The 14,739-nt window shown below is 52.3% G+C and overlaps 2 protein-coding genes across 7 annotated transcripts in view; one reads left to right on the top strand and one right to left on the bottom strand.

The window, feature by feature from the left end:
• Positions 1-14,739, bottom strand: part of TMEM132B (transmembrane protein 132B) — a 1,306,862-nt gene that overhangs the window by 813,655 nt on the left and 478,468 nt on the right. The gene's annotated exons all lie outside the window — the stretch shown is intronic.
• SCARB1 (scavenger receptor class B member 1) overlaps positions 1-14,739 on the top strand; it is an 88,782-nt gene that overhangs the window by 13,816 nt on the left and 60,227 nt on the right. The window contains exon 2 of one of the 6 annotated variants that reach the window (XM_050748010.1): positions 5,811-5,855. The exons of the other annotated variants lie outside the window; for them this stretch is intronic. Coding sequence (XP_050603967.1) covers positions 5,853-5,855 — 3 coding nt within the window. The 5' untranslated portion in view covers positions 5,811-5,852. The remainder of the gene's footprint in view (positions 1-5,810; positions 5,856-14,739) is intronic. 6 annotated transcript variants of the gene reach the window in all.

Raw genomic sequence — 14,739 nt, 5'->3', positions numbered from 1 at the left:
CATATGCCACAGTGCCCGGCCTTTATTATTTATTTATTTAGATTTTTTGAGACAGGGTCTCACTCTGTCACCCAAGCTGGAATGCAGTGATATGATTACAGCTCATTGCAGCTTCAACTACTCAGGCTCAATCGATCCTCCTACCTTGGCCTCCTGAGTAACTGGGACTACAGGTGTGCATCATGCCCAGCTAATTTTTAAATTTTTTGTAGAGACAGGAGTCTTGCTATGTTGCCCAGGCTGGCCTTGAACTCCTGGCCTTAAGCAATCCTCCCACCTTGGTCTTACAAAGTGCCGGGATTACACTCATGAGTCACTGTACCTGGGCTAATCGCTTTAATGGGGAAAGTTTCATCAGCTGTCAGAGTGTTAGATCTGGACTGACTTGGGTTCCGAAGCTCAGTTCCATCTTTTATTTTTCTTTTGGGAACCAAATTCTGTAGGATACTCAAGGCCACGGAGATAGTTAGCAGCGAGTGCTGGGTGGGGCTGACTGTCCCAGGCTAGCTGGATGGAGGCCAGGAGGGCCCGGGCAGCAGGGGTGGAAGGGGCCTGGGTGGGTGCAGGAGGAAGTCATTAATGAATGTCCTTCAGACAGGAAGTTCCCAGGGTGCCATTGATACCCCTGCCTGTTCACATCCTGGCGGCAGGACTGGGACGAGGCGTTTTTTAAAAAGTGGGAGAGATGTCAGGACTGGTGTGCCAAAGTTCAGGCTTTGTCCACCCGAGGTGAGAGGCTGCAGGGGTGTGCCGTGGGCAGAGAGAGGATGAGGTAGGGGTGGGAGGGATGAGCTGCCCAGATGCAGCTGCGGAGGAGTGGATCTGGAATCGTAGCCACCAGGTGTACCCTGCAGTGTGTCCCAGCATCAGTCCCAGGCTTCTCTCCAGCCTTTGGCAGGGCTTCAGCTTCCAGCAGCTCAGGTGGACCCCAGTGTATGGACTTTGGAGGCAGGCAGCCCAGGTTCAAATCCTGGCTTGGCCACTTCCCAGTTGGGTGCCTCAGCCAAGTGACTCACCCTCTCTGTGCCTTTTTTACTTTTCTGTAAAATGAAGTTAATAAACTACATAGGGCTTTTAAGGTGGCAGAATTGGCTCATGTCAGATACTTCGAATAGCAGCTTGGCACGTGTCACGTAAGGGCTTGCTGTTTCCCACATCTTAACCTGATAGACACAGACATAGAGAGGGATCCATCTGTCAGCAGTTTGCTGAAATGGGACCATACTCTGCACGCTTTGCTGTGCCGTGGGTTTCTCACGCTGTCATCGCTTGTCCATGTTTTCCTCAGTCAGCCGGGATTTTCTGGTGATGATCACGCTCTGATTCTCTAGATGCCTGGAAACGTTCCACGGTGCGGATGTACCCCGGCTCGTTCTGCCGTTCTCATGAGGGAGGCACCAGCTTTTAAAATAAAGCAGCCCAGTGTGTTCTTTCACCACCCCATCACCCGAGGTTCTATTTTCAAAAATTTTATTTTGTAAAAATGGCAAGAAAAGTACAAGTTGCTGCATGTACGTTCTCTCTCTCTCTCTCTCTCTCTCGTTTCTGAGCCTTTTGGGTGCATTCTGAGGACAAGGACTTCCTTCTCCATGACCGCAGACCATGACCCTACTCAGGAAGGCCACGAGGATCCACACCTTTAATCTGACACTCAGTCTGCGTTCAGATTCCCATACGGTCCCAATAACACTTTTTGTGGTAGTTGTTCATGAAAAAATTTTGAATTGGCCGGGCATGGTGGCTCATGCCTGTAATCATAACACTTTGGGAGGCTGAGGCGGGTGGATCACAAGGTCAAGAGATTGAGACCATCCTGGCCAACATGGTGAAACCCTGTCTCTACTAAAAATACAAAAATTAGCTGGGCATAGTGGTGCGCACCTGTAGTCCCAGCTACTTGGGAGGCTGAGGCAGGAGAATCGCTTGAACCCAGGAGGCGGGAGGTTGCAGTGAGCCAAGATCACACCACTGCACTCCAGCCTGGGCAACAGAGTGAGTCTCCGTCTCAAAAAAAAAATAATAATAATTTTGAATCCAGGGTTGCATCCTGCATCTGGTTGCCTTATGTGTTTTTCCTCTTTGATCCAGACCTGCTCTCCAGCCCTTTTCTTTTTGCTCGGTCTTTCGGGACACTGGCATCTGTAAAGGGGCCAGGCGGGTGCTTTTGGCAGGACGGCTCTTGATTTGGATTTGTCTGATTGCTTTCTCAGGCGCGCACGTGTTCTTCCCACAGTCTCCCACACAGAAGCCTCATTGTGTGAATCAGTTTGGAGCAGAGTGTTTCTGATGAGCTGGGGTGGGTGTCTGGACCCTCCGCCAGCTCCCAGCCTGGCAGTTACAGTGCGAGTTTGAACCTCCTGGGTTGAAGAAGCCTGCGATTCCCCCCGGCCCCTTCCTCCACCTGCTTTCTAAAATTCCTGGCTCTCGTTCCTTGCCTTTGAGCAGTGATGCGTCCATCCTTCAGTGGCCTTCGGCCAGCCTATGCCCACCCTGGTGCCGTCACATGGGAAGGGATGGCGGATCTGATCCCTGCCTCTTCCCCTGGGCCAGAAAGACTGTGGAAACCCTGGGGTCTTACGGCTGGTCAGGTGGAAACGGGAGGCTGGATGGAGTGGCAGGTGGGGGCTTTTCCTCTTTTGCCTGTCCCTACCTGGGCCTCCCGGCAGCCACCAGCCCAGATGCCCAGACCTCAGAGCCCTGTGGAAATTCTTGTGCCGGATCATCTTGGGCCTGTCTGGCCTCCTGCAGGCAGGTGGAGATCATGCTGACCTTACTTGGCTGAGAGCCCATTGCAGCCAGGATCCCTTGGCAGCTCTGGGAACAGCCAAGTCTCCCCTGTCCTTGGGATTTCCTTCTACTCTCTGTTCCCAGGCTCCTGGACTCCACCTGCTGCAACCCTCGCTTTGCACTTTCCACCCAGAGTCTTTGATTTCTGTTTTTTGTGAAATATTGCTCACTTTGAGGAAAGTGTAAGACACATGCAATCAAATACGTAACTAAGATGAACATGCGTGCGATCACCCCACGTGAAAAAGAGTGAAAGCTCATCTGCCCTGAAGCCCCTGCAGAAGAAACTGTGTTTGGTCCCGGCTTGCTTTGCTTTTGATAGTGTCACTCCCTCATACCCATCCCTAAACACCGGGATTAGTTTGGTCTGGTTTTGGACTTTACTTGAATGCAAGCATACTCTCTGTATTTTTGTTTGATTTAGTCTTGCTGGTGTTACTTCATACTGTATTTGTGGGATCCATCCACATTGTTGTGATAAGCTGCACTCCATTTTCATGGCCATGTCATATCACAGTTCATGATGCTAATCGGAAGAAGCCAGTGTCACAGTTCATCTGTCTGTTTTTTTTTTTTTTGAGATGGAGTCTTGCTCTGTGGCCAGGCTGGAGTGCAGTGGTGCGATCTCTGCTCACTCCCACCTCTGCCTCCCAGGTTCAAGCAATTCTCCTGCCTCAGCCTCCCAAGTACCTAGGATTATAGGCATGCACCACCATGCCCAGCTAATTTTTGTATTTTTAGTAGAGATAGGGTTTCATATTGGCCAGGATGGTCTCAACCTCTTGACCTCATGATCTGCCTGCCTCGGCCTCCCAAAGAGCTGGGATTACAGGCATGAGCCACCGTACCCAGCCAGTTCATCTGTTTTAACCCCGATGCCGGTGACTGTGTCCACTTCTGGGTTATGACACACTCGTGTCCCTGCCTGCAAGGGACATGTGCCTGAATCCCTCTAGGGCCCGACGTTCGGAGTAGAGGGGCTGGTCATGGCGTGCATGTCTTCACCTGCATGGAGAAGGGCCAAGCTGTTGTCCAAAGTGGTTGCAGCAGTTTCCAATCCCATCACTTGTTTTTCATTTAACAATTTATTGAGGTGAAATTCACATAACATATAATTAATCCTTGTAAATTGAACAATTCAGTGAAACCACCACTTCTACCTAGTTTCAAAACATTTCCATCCCTCCCAAGTAGAATTGCCCATTCTCCGCTCCTTGCAGCTCCCCAGCCCCTGGCAACCACTCATTTTCTTTCTGTCTCTATAGATGCACCTGTTATGGATCTTTCTTTTCTCTCTTTCTTTCTCTCTTTCTCTCTTTCTTTCTTTCTCTTTCTTCTCTTTCTTCTCTTTCTTTCTCTCTCTCTCTCTCTCTCTCTCTTTCTCTCTTTCTTTCAACAGAGTCCTGCTCTGTCGCCCAGGCTGGAGTGCAGTGGCGCAATCTCGGCTCACTGCAACCTCCGGCCTCCCGGGTTCAAGCGATTCTCCTGCCTCAGCCTCCCGCGTAGCTGGGATTACAGGTGCCCGCCACCACACCCGGCTAACTTTTTTTTGTATTTTTAGTAGAGACAGGGGTTTTATCATGTTGGCCAGGCTGGTCTCGAACTCCTGACCTCAGGTGATCTACCCGCCTCTGTCCCAAAGTGTTGGGATTACAGACCTGAGCCACCGTGCCCAGCCCTGGACATTTTTTATAAATGAAATCATGTGATGTGTGGCCTTAAGTGCCCGACTTCTTCTGCTTAGCGTCACGTTTTTGGGGTTCATCGTGGTGTGGCATGTGGAGTGCTGCGTTCCTTTTTGTGGCTGAGCAGGGCTCCACGGTGCGAATGGACTGCATGTTGCTTTTCCGCACCTCTGTGGATGGGCATCTGGGCTGGTGGCTGCTGGGAGTGGTACTGCTGGGAGCGCACATTTTAGGAACTCGCTTGGCCTCTGCTTTCAGTGGTCTCCTTTTATCCCCTCCTTCCCCTCACCCCTCTCGCTCTTCAGTCCTCCCTGCCCCTGTGCCTGCCCTCTGTGTCGCTGTGTCTGTAAACCTGAGCGTGTCCTTGGACCTCGTGCTGTCCTGGGCGATAGCACAGATTCCAGAGCCTCCAGGGGTGGGTCCAGATCCCGGCCCTGCCTCCTGCTGCTGTGTGACCATGGCCAGGCTCCTCAAGTCTCTGGTCTCTGGTGGGTGTCTGAGTCTGCATGGGAGGTGGAGGTTGCAGTGAGCCGAGATTGTGCCACTGCACTCCAGTCTGGGCGACAGAGTAGGACTCTGTCTCAAAAAAAAAAAAAAGAAAAGAAAGAAAGAAAAGAAAGGAAGAAAAGAGAGAAAGAAAAGAAAGAAAGAAAAGAAAAAGAGAGAGGAAGGGAGGAAGGAAGGAAGGAAGGAAGAAAGGTCCATAACAGGTGCATGTGCGAAAGACCGTGTATTCCTGTGCAGTTCTGAGGCTGGAAGTCTAAGATCAACATGTCGGTAGGGCTGGCTTCTCTGGAGACCCCTCTCCCAGCCTCGTAGACGCCACCTTCTCCCTGTGTGCGCACATCCCTAACGGCTCTCTACGTGTCCTAATCTCCTCTTCTAAGGGCGTCAGTCAGATTGGATTAGGGCTCACCCCACTGGCCTCATTTTAACGTAATCACCGATTTAAAGGCCCTGCCCCCCACAATACAGTCACATTCTGATGCACCGAGGGTTAGGGCTGCGACGTGGGAATTTTGGGGGAACACAGTTCAGCTCATAATAGTAGGGTACCTATAAAATGGGCTAAAACCATGCCTTCCTATAGGATTCAGTGAGGACTGAGGGAGCTAAAGGTGGAAGTGCTTTGAGCTGGGGGTGGCACAGGGAGGCCCCCCTCACATGGCTATTCCTGTCTGAGGAGAGGGTGGCTTCTCCATGCCACGCACGGTAACTCGTGCCAACATTCCTTGTGCTGCCCTGTTTAAAATCTGTCCGTGTTCCTGTGCATGTATTGCTTCCCGCTGCTGCCTGGACCCCCAATTAATATTCATCCTGTTGTGTTTATTCCCTTAGTGACGGGGGTACCTTGGTTACGTCTGACTCCTGCCTCCACAAATGGTAAATATGCTGGACCCTGCTGCCTTGTGCTTTTGCAGAATTTCCTGGGGATGCGCAGGAGTGGAATTGCTGTAGGGCAAGGGGGAGATAGTTTCACCCAAGATGCCTTCCAGAAGGGCCACTGCTGTTCACCGTCCCAGCTCTCACAGCCTCTCCAGCACCTGAGACGCTTTAGCCTTCGGGAATGTCTGGGGTCCCAGTGGGTGGTTGTACGTGGTGCAGCATTGTTCTCATGTGCTTTTTTTAGGTGCGAATTTGGGTCTTCTTCCTTTCGTAAGTCCTCAGGTGGAGGTCTGAGGCTCAGAGATTTTGAGGGCCTTGTTGGAGGGTCACAGAGCACGCTGGGGCTAGACCCCCCAGCTTGGGCTTGGAGGGCCTCCAGCATGGATGTAGGGCCCGCAGCGTGGATGTAGGGCCCGCAGCGTGGATGTAGGGCCCGCAGCGTGGATGTAGGGCCCGCAGCGTGGATGTAGGGCCTCCAGCGTGGATGTAGGGCCCGCAGCGTGGATGTAGGGCCCGCAGCGTGGATGTAGGGCCTCCAGCGTGGATGTAGGGCCCTTCCTCAATCCGGGATGACCTCATCTTGCGATCTTAACTTGGTAACATCTGCAGAGACCCTATTTTTAAATAAGGCCACATTCTGAGGCTCTACGTGGGAATGAATTTGGGGGGGTACATGCTTCTGGCCAGCACTGTGTGTGCGGGTGCCCAGTCCTCAGATCTGCAGAACTCTGGGCTCAAATCCAGGTCCTACTACTTGGGTCCTGTGGCAACTCACTTTTCTCCTGAAAGCCGATTTCCACCTCTGCACATGGGGCCAACTTCTTCCATCTCACAAACCAGAGGTCGAGGCCAGGTGCAGGGGCTCATGCCTGTAATCCCAGCACTCAGTGAGGCAGAGGTGGGAGGATCGCCTGAGGCCAGGAGTTCAAGACCCCCCATCTCCACAGAAAGTAAGACACAAACAAAACAAACTGGAGGCCAAGGAGAGCAGCTGTGGATGGTCACGTTGCCTCTCACTGGGTGTGCCCAGCTCTTACCCAGAAAGCCCTGGCTGGCATTAAAAATAAGGAAGGTAAAATAGGGATATGATCAAACAAATTGAAAGTGTATGAAAAAGAGTCAGCCTTCTGGAAAGATCACAGCACGCCACTGCTCCCCTGGGCCCAGCTGGTCTTTGCTCCAGAGGTGACTTGGGTTAACAGTTCCTTGTTTTTCCTTCCTGCAATAAACGTGTTTGCGTCCACAGAGGGGGACCCACACCCGTATCCTTCCCGTCCCTGGCACACGCCCCACATGGGCGCACGATTCCCATGCTTTTCTGCTTCTTGGCTGGGGCACCTAGGTGGATCTTGGCATCTCTCGTTCCCACACAGAACCCATCCTCATCCCAGCCCTGGGCCTCTGTCTCCCAGCGGGCTTTGCAAATAGGAGCCTGCAAAGGACAGGACTGTGTTTCCCAAAGGCCAGAGCAGTGAAGAGGGGCCCGTGGGGTTGTGGGGCACACCTCTAGAACATTGGGGTCCGGGGGTCCTTTCCAGTAAGACCTTGCTGTGCTGGAAACACCCTCATGTGGTTCAGGGCTTTCTCGGGGTGGATGAGCTTCCTGGGCTGCTGTAACAGATGACCGCTGACGTGGTGGCTTCAGATATCAGGCATGGATTCTCCTGCAGTCCCGGAGGCCAGCAGTCTGGAATCAAGGCGTCACTGGGAACACACTGCCTCCAGAGGGTGTAGGGGAGGCTCTCTCCTTGTCTCTTCCAGCTTCTGTGACTCTAGCTGTTTTGTGGTTTGTGGCTGTATCACTCCAAATTCTGCCTCCATCATCACCTGGCCTTCTCCTCTGTGTCTTCTTTCTCTCTCTCTCTTTTGTTTTATATTTTTAGAGAGGGGAATCTCACTCTGTTGCCCAGGCTGGAGTGCAGTGGCGTGATCACAGCTCACTGCAGCCTCGACCCCCTGGGCTCAAGTGGTCCTTGTACTTCAGCCTCCTGAGTCACTGTGTGTCATCTCTTATAAGGACATTTTTGTCATTGGATTTAGGACCTACACTAATCCAGGACAGCCTGATCTCTAGACCTTTAACTTAATTATAACATCTGCAGAAAACCCCCTTTTTTGGTTACATTCACAGATTCCAAGCGGCCATATCTTTGGGGACCACCATTCAACCCGTTACAGGAAGGATGGTGTTAACAATAGCTGGCATTGATCAAGTACTCGCTGTGTGCCAGACACCACACAGGCTCAGAGAGGTTAAGATACCTGGCGGAGGTCACACAGCAGGTGATGGAGGGAAGCCATATCTCCATCAGAATCTGTGTTCCCTGCTACCATCCGGGCACTGTACCCTGGCTGCCCATGGGCCCAGGCCTGGCTGGCAATGTGTTTTGTTTGCCCCATGCCGCTGCTAAGAAAACCTAAATTGTTTGCCAGCATTAAAGATCGGCAGATTTTGGCCAAGCACAGTGGCTCACGCCTGTAATCCCAGCACTTTGGGAGGCTGAGGCGGGTGGATTACTTGAGGTCGGGAGTTCAAGACCAGCCTGGCCAACATGGTGAAACCCCATCTCTCCTAAAAACTACAAAAATTAGCCGGGCATGGTGGTGGGCACCTGTAATCGCAGCTACTCGGGAGACTGAGGCAGGAGAATCGCTTGAACCTGGTAGGCGGAGGTTACGGTGAGCCAAGATCACGCCACTGCACTCCAGCCTGGGCGACAAAAACAAAACAAACAAACAAACAAACAAACAAAAAACCCCCCAAAAAACCAGAGGGGCGGATTTTACATCCAAATCTAGATGTTGAGGCTCTGGTGACGGTTGGGAGAGCTGTGTGGCAGCTGTCGGTGGTGCTGTCCCTGAGCTGAGCTCGTCCTCCTCTGCATGGTGCTCTCCAGCCGTGTGGTTGTGGGCAAGTGAGCGGGCTTCTCTGTGCCTTGGCTCCCTCCTTGTAAAATGGGGCTAGCGGGGGCCCTTGCTTCAAGAGCTGCTGCTGCAGGGGCAGGTGGGTTGGTGGATGGGACGTGCGTCGATGCCGCCTGGGGCCGACTCAGCTGCCATCATGGGTGGTGAGGTGGCCGTGTTAGGGACATCGGTGACGTTCATTGCCAGCCTTTGTGTGTGTGTAAATTTGGAGTAAGTTCCTAGAGGCCATCTGAGGTCCTGGGTGATGGAGGAGTTCACAGAGGGAATCTGGGCCATCAGGTGTCCCGTGGCGTTCAGAGGCCACTTAAGGCCTTAGGCCTGTTATAAACCTCTTGCTTCAGTTTCCTCACCTGTCACAGCACTTGGGCTTTCTACCTTGTCAAGTGAGGTAATAATGACAAGAATGAAAAATACCACTTATTACTGTGATTATTATCTCAGTGTACACGGCAGTATAGAGTGGGGGGTAAGAAAACAGACCCGGTCTGGGCGTGGTGGCTCACACCTGTAATCCCAGTACTTTGGGAGGCTGAGACAGGTGGATTGCTTGAGGTCAGGAGTTTGAGACCAGCCTGACCAATGTGGTGAAACCGTGTCTCTGCTAAAAATACAAAAACCAGCTGGGCGATTACATGTGGCACTCACCTGTAATCCCAGCTACTTGGGAAGCTGAGGCAGGAGAATTGCTTGAACCTGAGAGGCAGAGGTTGTAGTGAGCTGAGATCGGGCTACTGCACTCCAGCCTGGGTGACAGAGCGAGACTCTGCCTCAAAAAAAAAGAAAACCGGTCCAGATTCTAGCCATTGTTTCTGGCAGTACCCTAACCACATTGAGCCTCGGTTTCCCCATCTGTAAGGCAGGATTAGTGTTCACAGATTTTCATGACCCCAGACAATAGCTTACCCATTAAGCCACTGTGATGCTGGCCGGAGTTGATATCAAGGGACTGCTGGTGAGGGAACCCTTTGGATAGGGTGATCAGGAGGGCATCTTCAAGGGGTTCAGATTTCAAGAAATTGAGGCTCTTCTCTGAGCCTCAATTTCTCCATCTGTAATGTTGATGATGTTAGTGTCGACCTCCCAGATTGTTGTGGGTTCGGGCAGTGCCCTAGCCTTCCCGAGTCTCAGTTTCCCCATCTGTAAGGTGGGATAGCATTAACATCTACTTTGCTGAGCTGTCATGAGGGTTCAGGGAGTGGTGCTGGTAGAGAGAGCCATGCAGCGTTTGTAGTGGTGATGATGGTGGTGTGTGGTGTGCCAAGGGAGCCTTGAACCAGCGGGGACGATCCCATGCTGACCTGGGGAGGCAGGGGGCAGGAGGCGGCTGTGCTGGGACGGGCAGGCGATGCTGGTGGGAGCCGTGGCTGTGGGGCAGAGTCTGTCCTTGGGGCAGACAACCCTCTCCCCCTTCTCCTGCAAGACACCAGAGTCAGGGTTGATGTGACCTCCATGCTCCCTCTGGCCCTGACACCTGTGATCTGTGGCCTGGGAGTGCAGATAAGTGTGATGGAGCTGCCAGCAGGCCTGGGCATCAGTGTCCTTGGTGGGGGCAGGGAGAAGAGACAGGGGCCAGGGACAGAGCCCCGCTGAGACAGGAGGTCCCCTTCCACCCTGGGAGGTGTGTGGGGAAGAGCTTCCTTGAACCCCCTTAGCTGGGACAGATGGAAGAATGAGCAGCTTTGCATTTCCAGCAGCGTCTCCAGCTTTCCTGGGGCTTTCTCAGCTTGTGTTGATGATGAACCCCAGTGCATGAGGCCATTGGAGCCTTAGAGGCCTGTTTCCCCTGGACAGGTGACTGCCTGGGCCAGATGCAACACTGGCATGGTGCCCTTTTGCTCCTGGCTGGGAGTGACACGGGGCATGGAGCGCTTTGCATTCATCCCCGGCTGTTTGGACACATTTACAACCCTCATTTTACAGATGGGACAAAACCCAGTGGAGAATCCGCTCCGGGCAGCTGTTTATGAACCAGCCGAATGGGACACATAGGACTGCGGGAGGATGAGGAGGGACCCACAGGGCTGACGTGGCAGGGCAGGGTACTCATCCTTTCGGCCCATGTTTACTGCTTGTGAATTGTAGGCCAGGCCTTGTGCCAAGTGTTGGAGCTACAGCAGTGGACAAAAGAGACCTGGTCCTGCTCGCAGCAGCTACGCTTTAGCAGGAGGGACGGGCCACGGAGAAGCACATGGAAGGGCTAGGGTGGCGAGAAGAGCTAGGAAGGGGACAAGGCAGGTGAGCTGACATGGAGCAATGGCAGGGGAGGGGACTCCTTCTGACGTGGGGGTCAGGAGGGCCTCTCAGAGGAGGGGCTATATGAGCTGGAGAGCAGCCAGCAGAGAGCACGCAGGTGTAAAGACCGGAGGTGGGAAGGAGCCCAGAGGTGGGAAGGAGCCCGCAGGTGTAAAGACCGGAGGTGGGAAGGAGCCCGCTGTGTGGGAGGAAGAGGGAGCAGGCCAGTGGGGTTGGGAGAAGTGAGTGGAGGGGGTGAGAGGGGACAGGCATGCGGGGCCTTGTAGGACACCTGGAGGAGTTCAGATTTGGTTTTCAATTCTTTGGAGGGTTCTAAGCAGGGAAGAGCCATGATCTGACTCAGTCTTTTTTTTTTTGGAGACAGAGTCTTGCTCTGTCGCCCAAGCTGGAGTGCAGTGGCACTGTCTCAGCTCACTGCAACTTCCACCTCCCGAGTTCAAGCAGTTCTCCTGCCTCAGCCTCCCGAGTAGTTGGGATTACAGGTGCGTGCCACCATACCCGGCTAATTTTTGTATTTTTAGTAGAGATAGGGTTTCACCATGTTGGGCAGGCTGGTCTTGAACTCCTGACCTCAGGTGATGCACCTGCCCCGGCCTCCCAAAGGGCTGGGATTACAGGTGTGAACCACCATACCTGGCCTGACTCAGTCTTGAAGAGCCCTCTGGCTGCTCTCGGGAGAAGGGGGTGTTGGGGGCCAGGCTGGAAGTGGGGAGGCAGAGAGGATGGTGATTTGAGCCAGGGTGGGGATAGTTTTCAAAATGGAAAGAAGGAAACAGATTCGAGTTTTTCTTCTTTTTTCAGGGAGAGTCAACAAGTTTGGTCAGTGGACTGGGGTGCGAGGGAAGAAGAGGAATCAAGGGTGGTTCTTAGACTTCCCTTTTGAGGAGCGTGGTAGATGGTAGAGCAGTTTTCTAAGATGAGAAGATCGGGGGAGGGAGGTTGAGAGCAGATGGAGTTTGGGCCTTAACTCTGGTCCTAAAATCATGCTAGGACAACTCAACAACAAAAGCCAGACAACCCCATTAAAACACCGGCCAAGCACTTGCAAAGAAGACATGCAGACGGCTGGGCACGTGGCTCACACCTGTAATCCCAGCACTGTGGGAGGCCGAGGTGGGTGGATCACAAGCTCAGGAGTTCGAGACAAGCCTGACCAAGATGGTGAAACCCTGTTTCTACTAAAAATACAAACATTAGCCAGGTGTGGTGACGGACACCTGTAGTCCCAGCTACTCAGGAGGCTGAGGCAGGAGAATTATTTGGACCCGGGAGGCGGAGGTTGCAGTGAGCCAAGATCTTGCCACTGCACTCTAGCCTGGGGGAGACAGCGAGACTCTGTCTCAAAAAAAAAAAAAAAAAAAAAAAAAAGACACGCAGATAGCCAACGGGGACATGGAATTGTGCTCAGCGGCACTTGCTCATCGTTGGGGAAATGAGAATCAGTGAGACACACTCATACCTGTTAGGATGGCCACTTGAGAAAACAGAAAATCTCACGTATTGGTGAGGGTGCGGAGAAATCAGGGCCCATGTGTGCTGCTGGCAGGAATGTAGAATGGTGCAGCTGCTGTGTGGAGGCCCCCCAAAATTTAACATAGAATTACCATATGGTGGGGCAACCCCACTTCTATGTATTAAAGAAATGGAAAGTGGGAACTTGAAGAGGAATCTGGCCACCGTGTTGATTGCAGTGCTGTTCACGATGACCAAATGGTGGGAGCAACCCGAGTGTCCACTGGTGGGTGTAATGAGCTGGGGCCCATCCACACGTTGGAATAGGATTCAGCCTGCAAAAGGAAGGATGTTCTGATGCATGCTGCAACATGCATGGGCCTTGAGGAAGTTATGCGAATGAAATAAACCAGCCACGACAGGACAAATACCGTACGATTACATTTGCATGAGCTCCCTAGAGTAGCCAGATTCACAGAGATAGGAAGGAGAATGGTGGGTGCTAGGGGCTGGGGGGAGAGGGGGTGGGGAGCTCTTATTCAGTGGGTACAGGGTTTCAGTTTTGCAAGATGAAAGAGTTCTTTGGATGGATGTTGTTGATGATTGCACAACATTGCAAATGTCCTTAATACCACTGAACTGTACGCTTAAAAATGGCTAAGTTAGGCTAGGCGTGCGGTGGCTCAAGCCTGTAATCCCAGCATTTTTGGAGCCTGAGGTGGGTGTATCATGAGGTCAGGAGTTCAAGACCAGCCTGGCCAAGATGGTGAAACCCCATCTCTACTAAAAATACAAAAATTAGCCTGGCATGGTGGTGGACGCCTGTAATCCCAGCTACTCGGGAGGCTGAGGCAGAGAATTGCATGAACCTGGGAGGCAGAGGTTGCAGTGAGCCGAGATCGCACCACTACACTTCAGCCTGGGTGACAGAGTGAGACTCCATCTCAAAAAAAAAAAAAAAAAAAAAAAAAAAGGCTAAGCTGGTAAATTTTATGTTTACCCCAATTAAAATTAAAAAAGAACTGTGGCAGGTTTAACCTGGAGGGAGAAATGGTACCGGCCCCTCCTGCTTGAATGGATTGGGCTATTGGTTTGTAGATGGTAGACCAGACGGCCCACCAGCTTGTTGGCCAGGGTGGAATTCCAACATGCTGAGCCTGTTGCAAGAGACTTAGCCTTTGAAGCAGGCAGCTCTGAGATTCTGATTCCTCCAGGCCCAAACCACCGTTGCCCTATTTTACAAGACCTTGGCTGGCTTCATGATGTGTTCTTGAACTGGAGCCAGTGGTGAGCTCAGGGAGGCTCCTGTAACAATAGTTCACTGAGGCATGTTTACACCCGGGTGCCCTCTTTACAACAGGCACATGTCCTAGGTCATCTCATTCTCTCTGCACTGTTACCGGGGAGGATGGGGAGGCACTCACGTCTCTGTGTGGCACATCAGGGGACCGGGTGGGAGGGGCTGACTGAGCGGAGGCCAGAACTAGGTCTGCAGCCCTGGCCCTCTCCCTGATGGCCAGATCCGGCTTTACCCATGAAGCTGGCCTGGCAAGGGACGGCCCTTCCTGAATTTCTGTGTGGTGTAGGCTGGGGTTGGCGTGCTTTTCTGTACAGAGACAGATAGTCAATATGTTCAGCTCTGCAGGCTGCACGGGTTGTGTCTCAGCTGCTCAGCCCTGCTGCTATATTGCTGAGGCTGCCATTGATGATACAGATACAAGTCAAAGTGGCTGCTGTGGGCCAGTGCCACCGCGTTTATGAACACTGAAATGTGAATTTCATATAACTTTCACATGTCATGAAATGGCATTTTTCTTTCAATTATTTATTTCTTTATTTTTAATATATTTTTTGGAGACAGGGTCTCACTGTGTCACCCAGGCTGGGGTGCAAGGGCACCATCATGGCTCACTGCAGCCTAGACCTCCAGGGCTTGTTATCCTCCAACCTTACTCTCCTGAGTAGCTGGGACAACAGGCATGTGCCACCATGCCTGGCTAATTTTTTTTTTTTTTTTAGATTGGTGGGCGCGTGTGTGTGGGGGGCCCTCACTATGTTGCCCAGGCTGGTCTTGAACTCCTGGCCTCAAGTGATCCTCCCACCTTGGTCTCCCAAAGTGCTGGGATTACAGGCGTGCAGCACTGCACCCGGCTGGCTGACTTTCTTTCTTTCTTTTCTTTCTTTCCTTTCTTTCCCTTCTTTCCATTTCAAAAGGTAAAACGATTGTTAGCTTGTGGGGTGAGTAGAAATA

This window comes from Macaca thibetana, chromosome 11, assembly GCF_024542745.1.
Source record: "Macaca thibetana thibetana isolate TM-01 chromosome 11, ASM2454274v1, whole genome shotgun sequence".
NCBI lineage: Eukaryota > Metazoa > Chordata > Mammalia > Primates > Cercopithecidae > Macaca > Macaca thibetana.
Note: the sequence above shows the minus strand (reverse complement) of the source record. Positions and strands in the feature narration are given on the sequence as shown.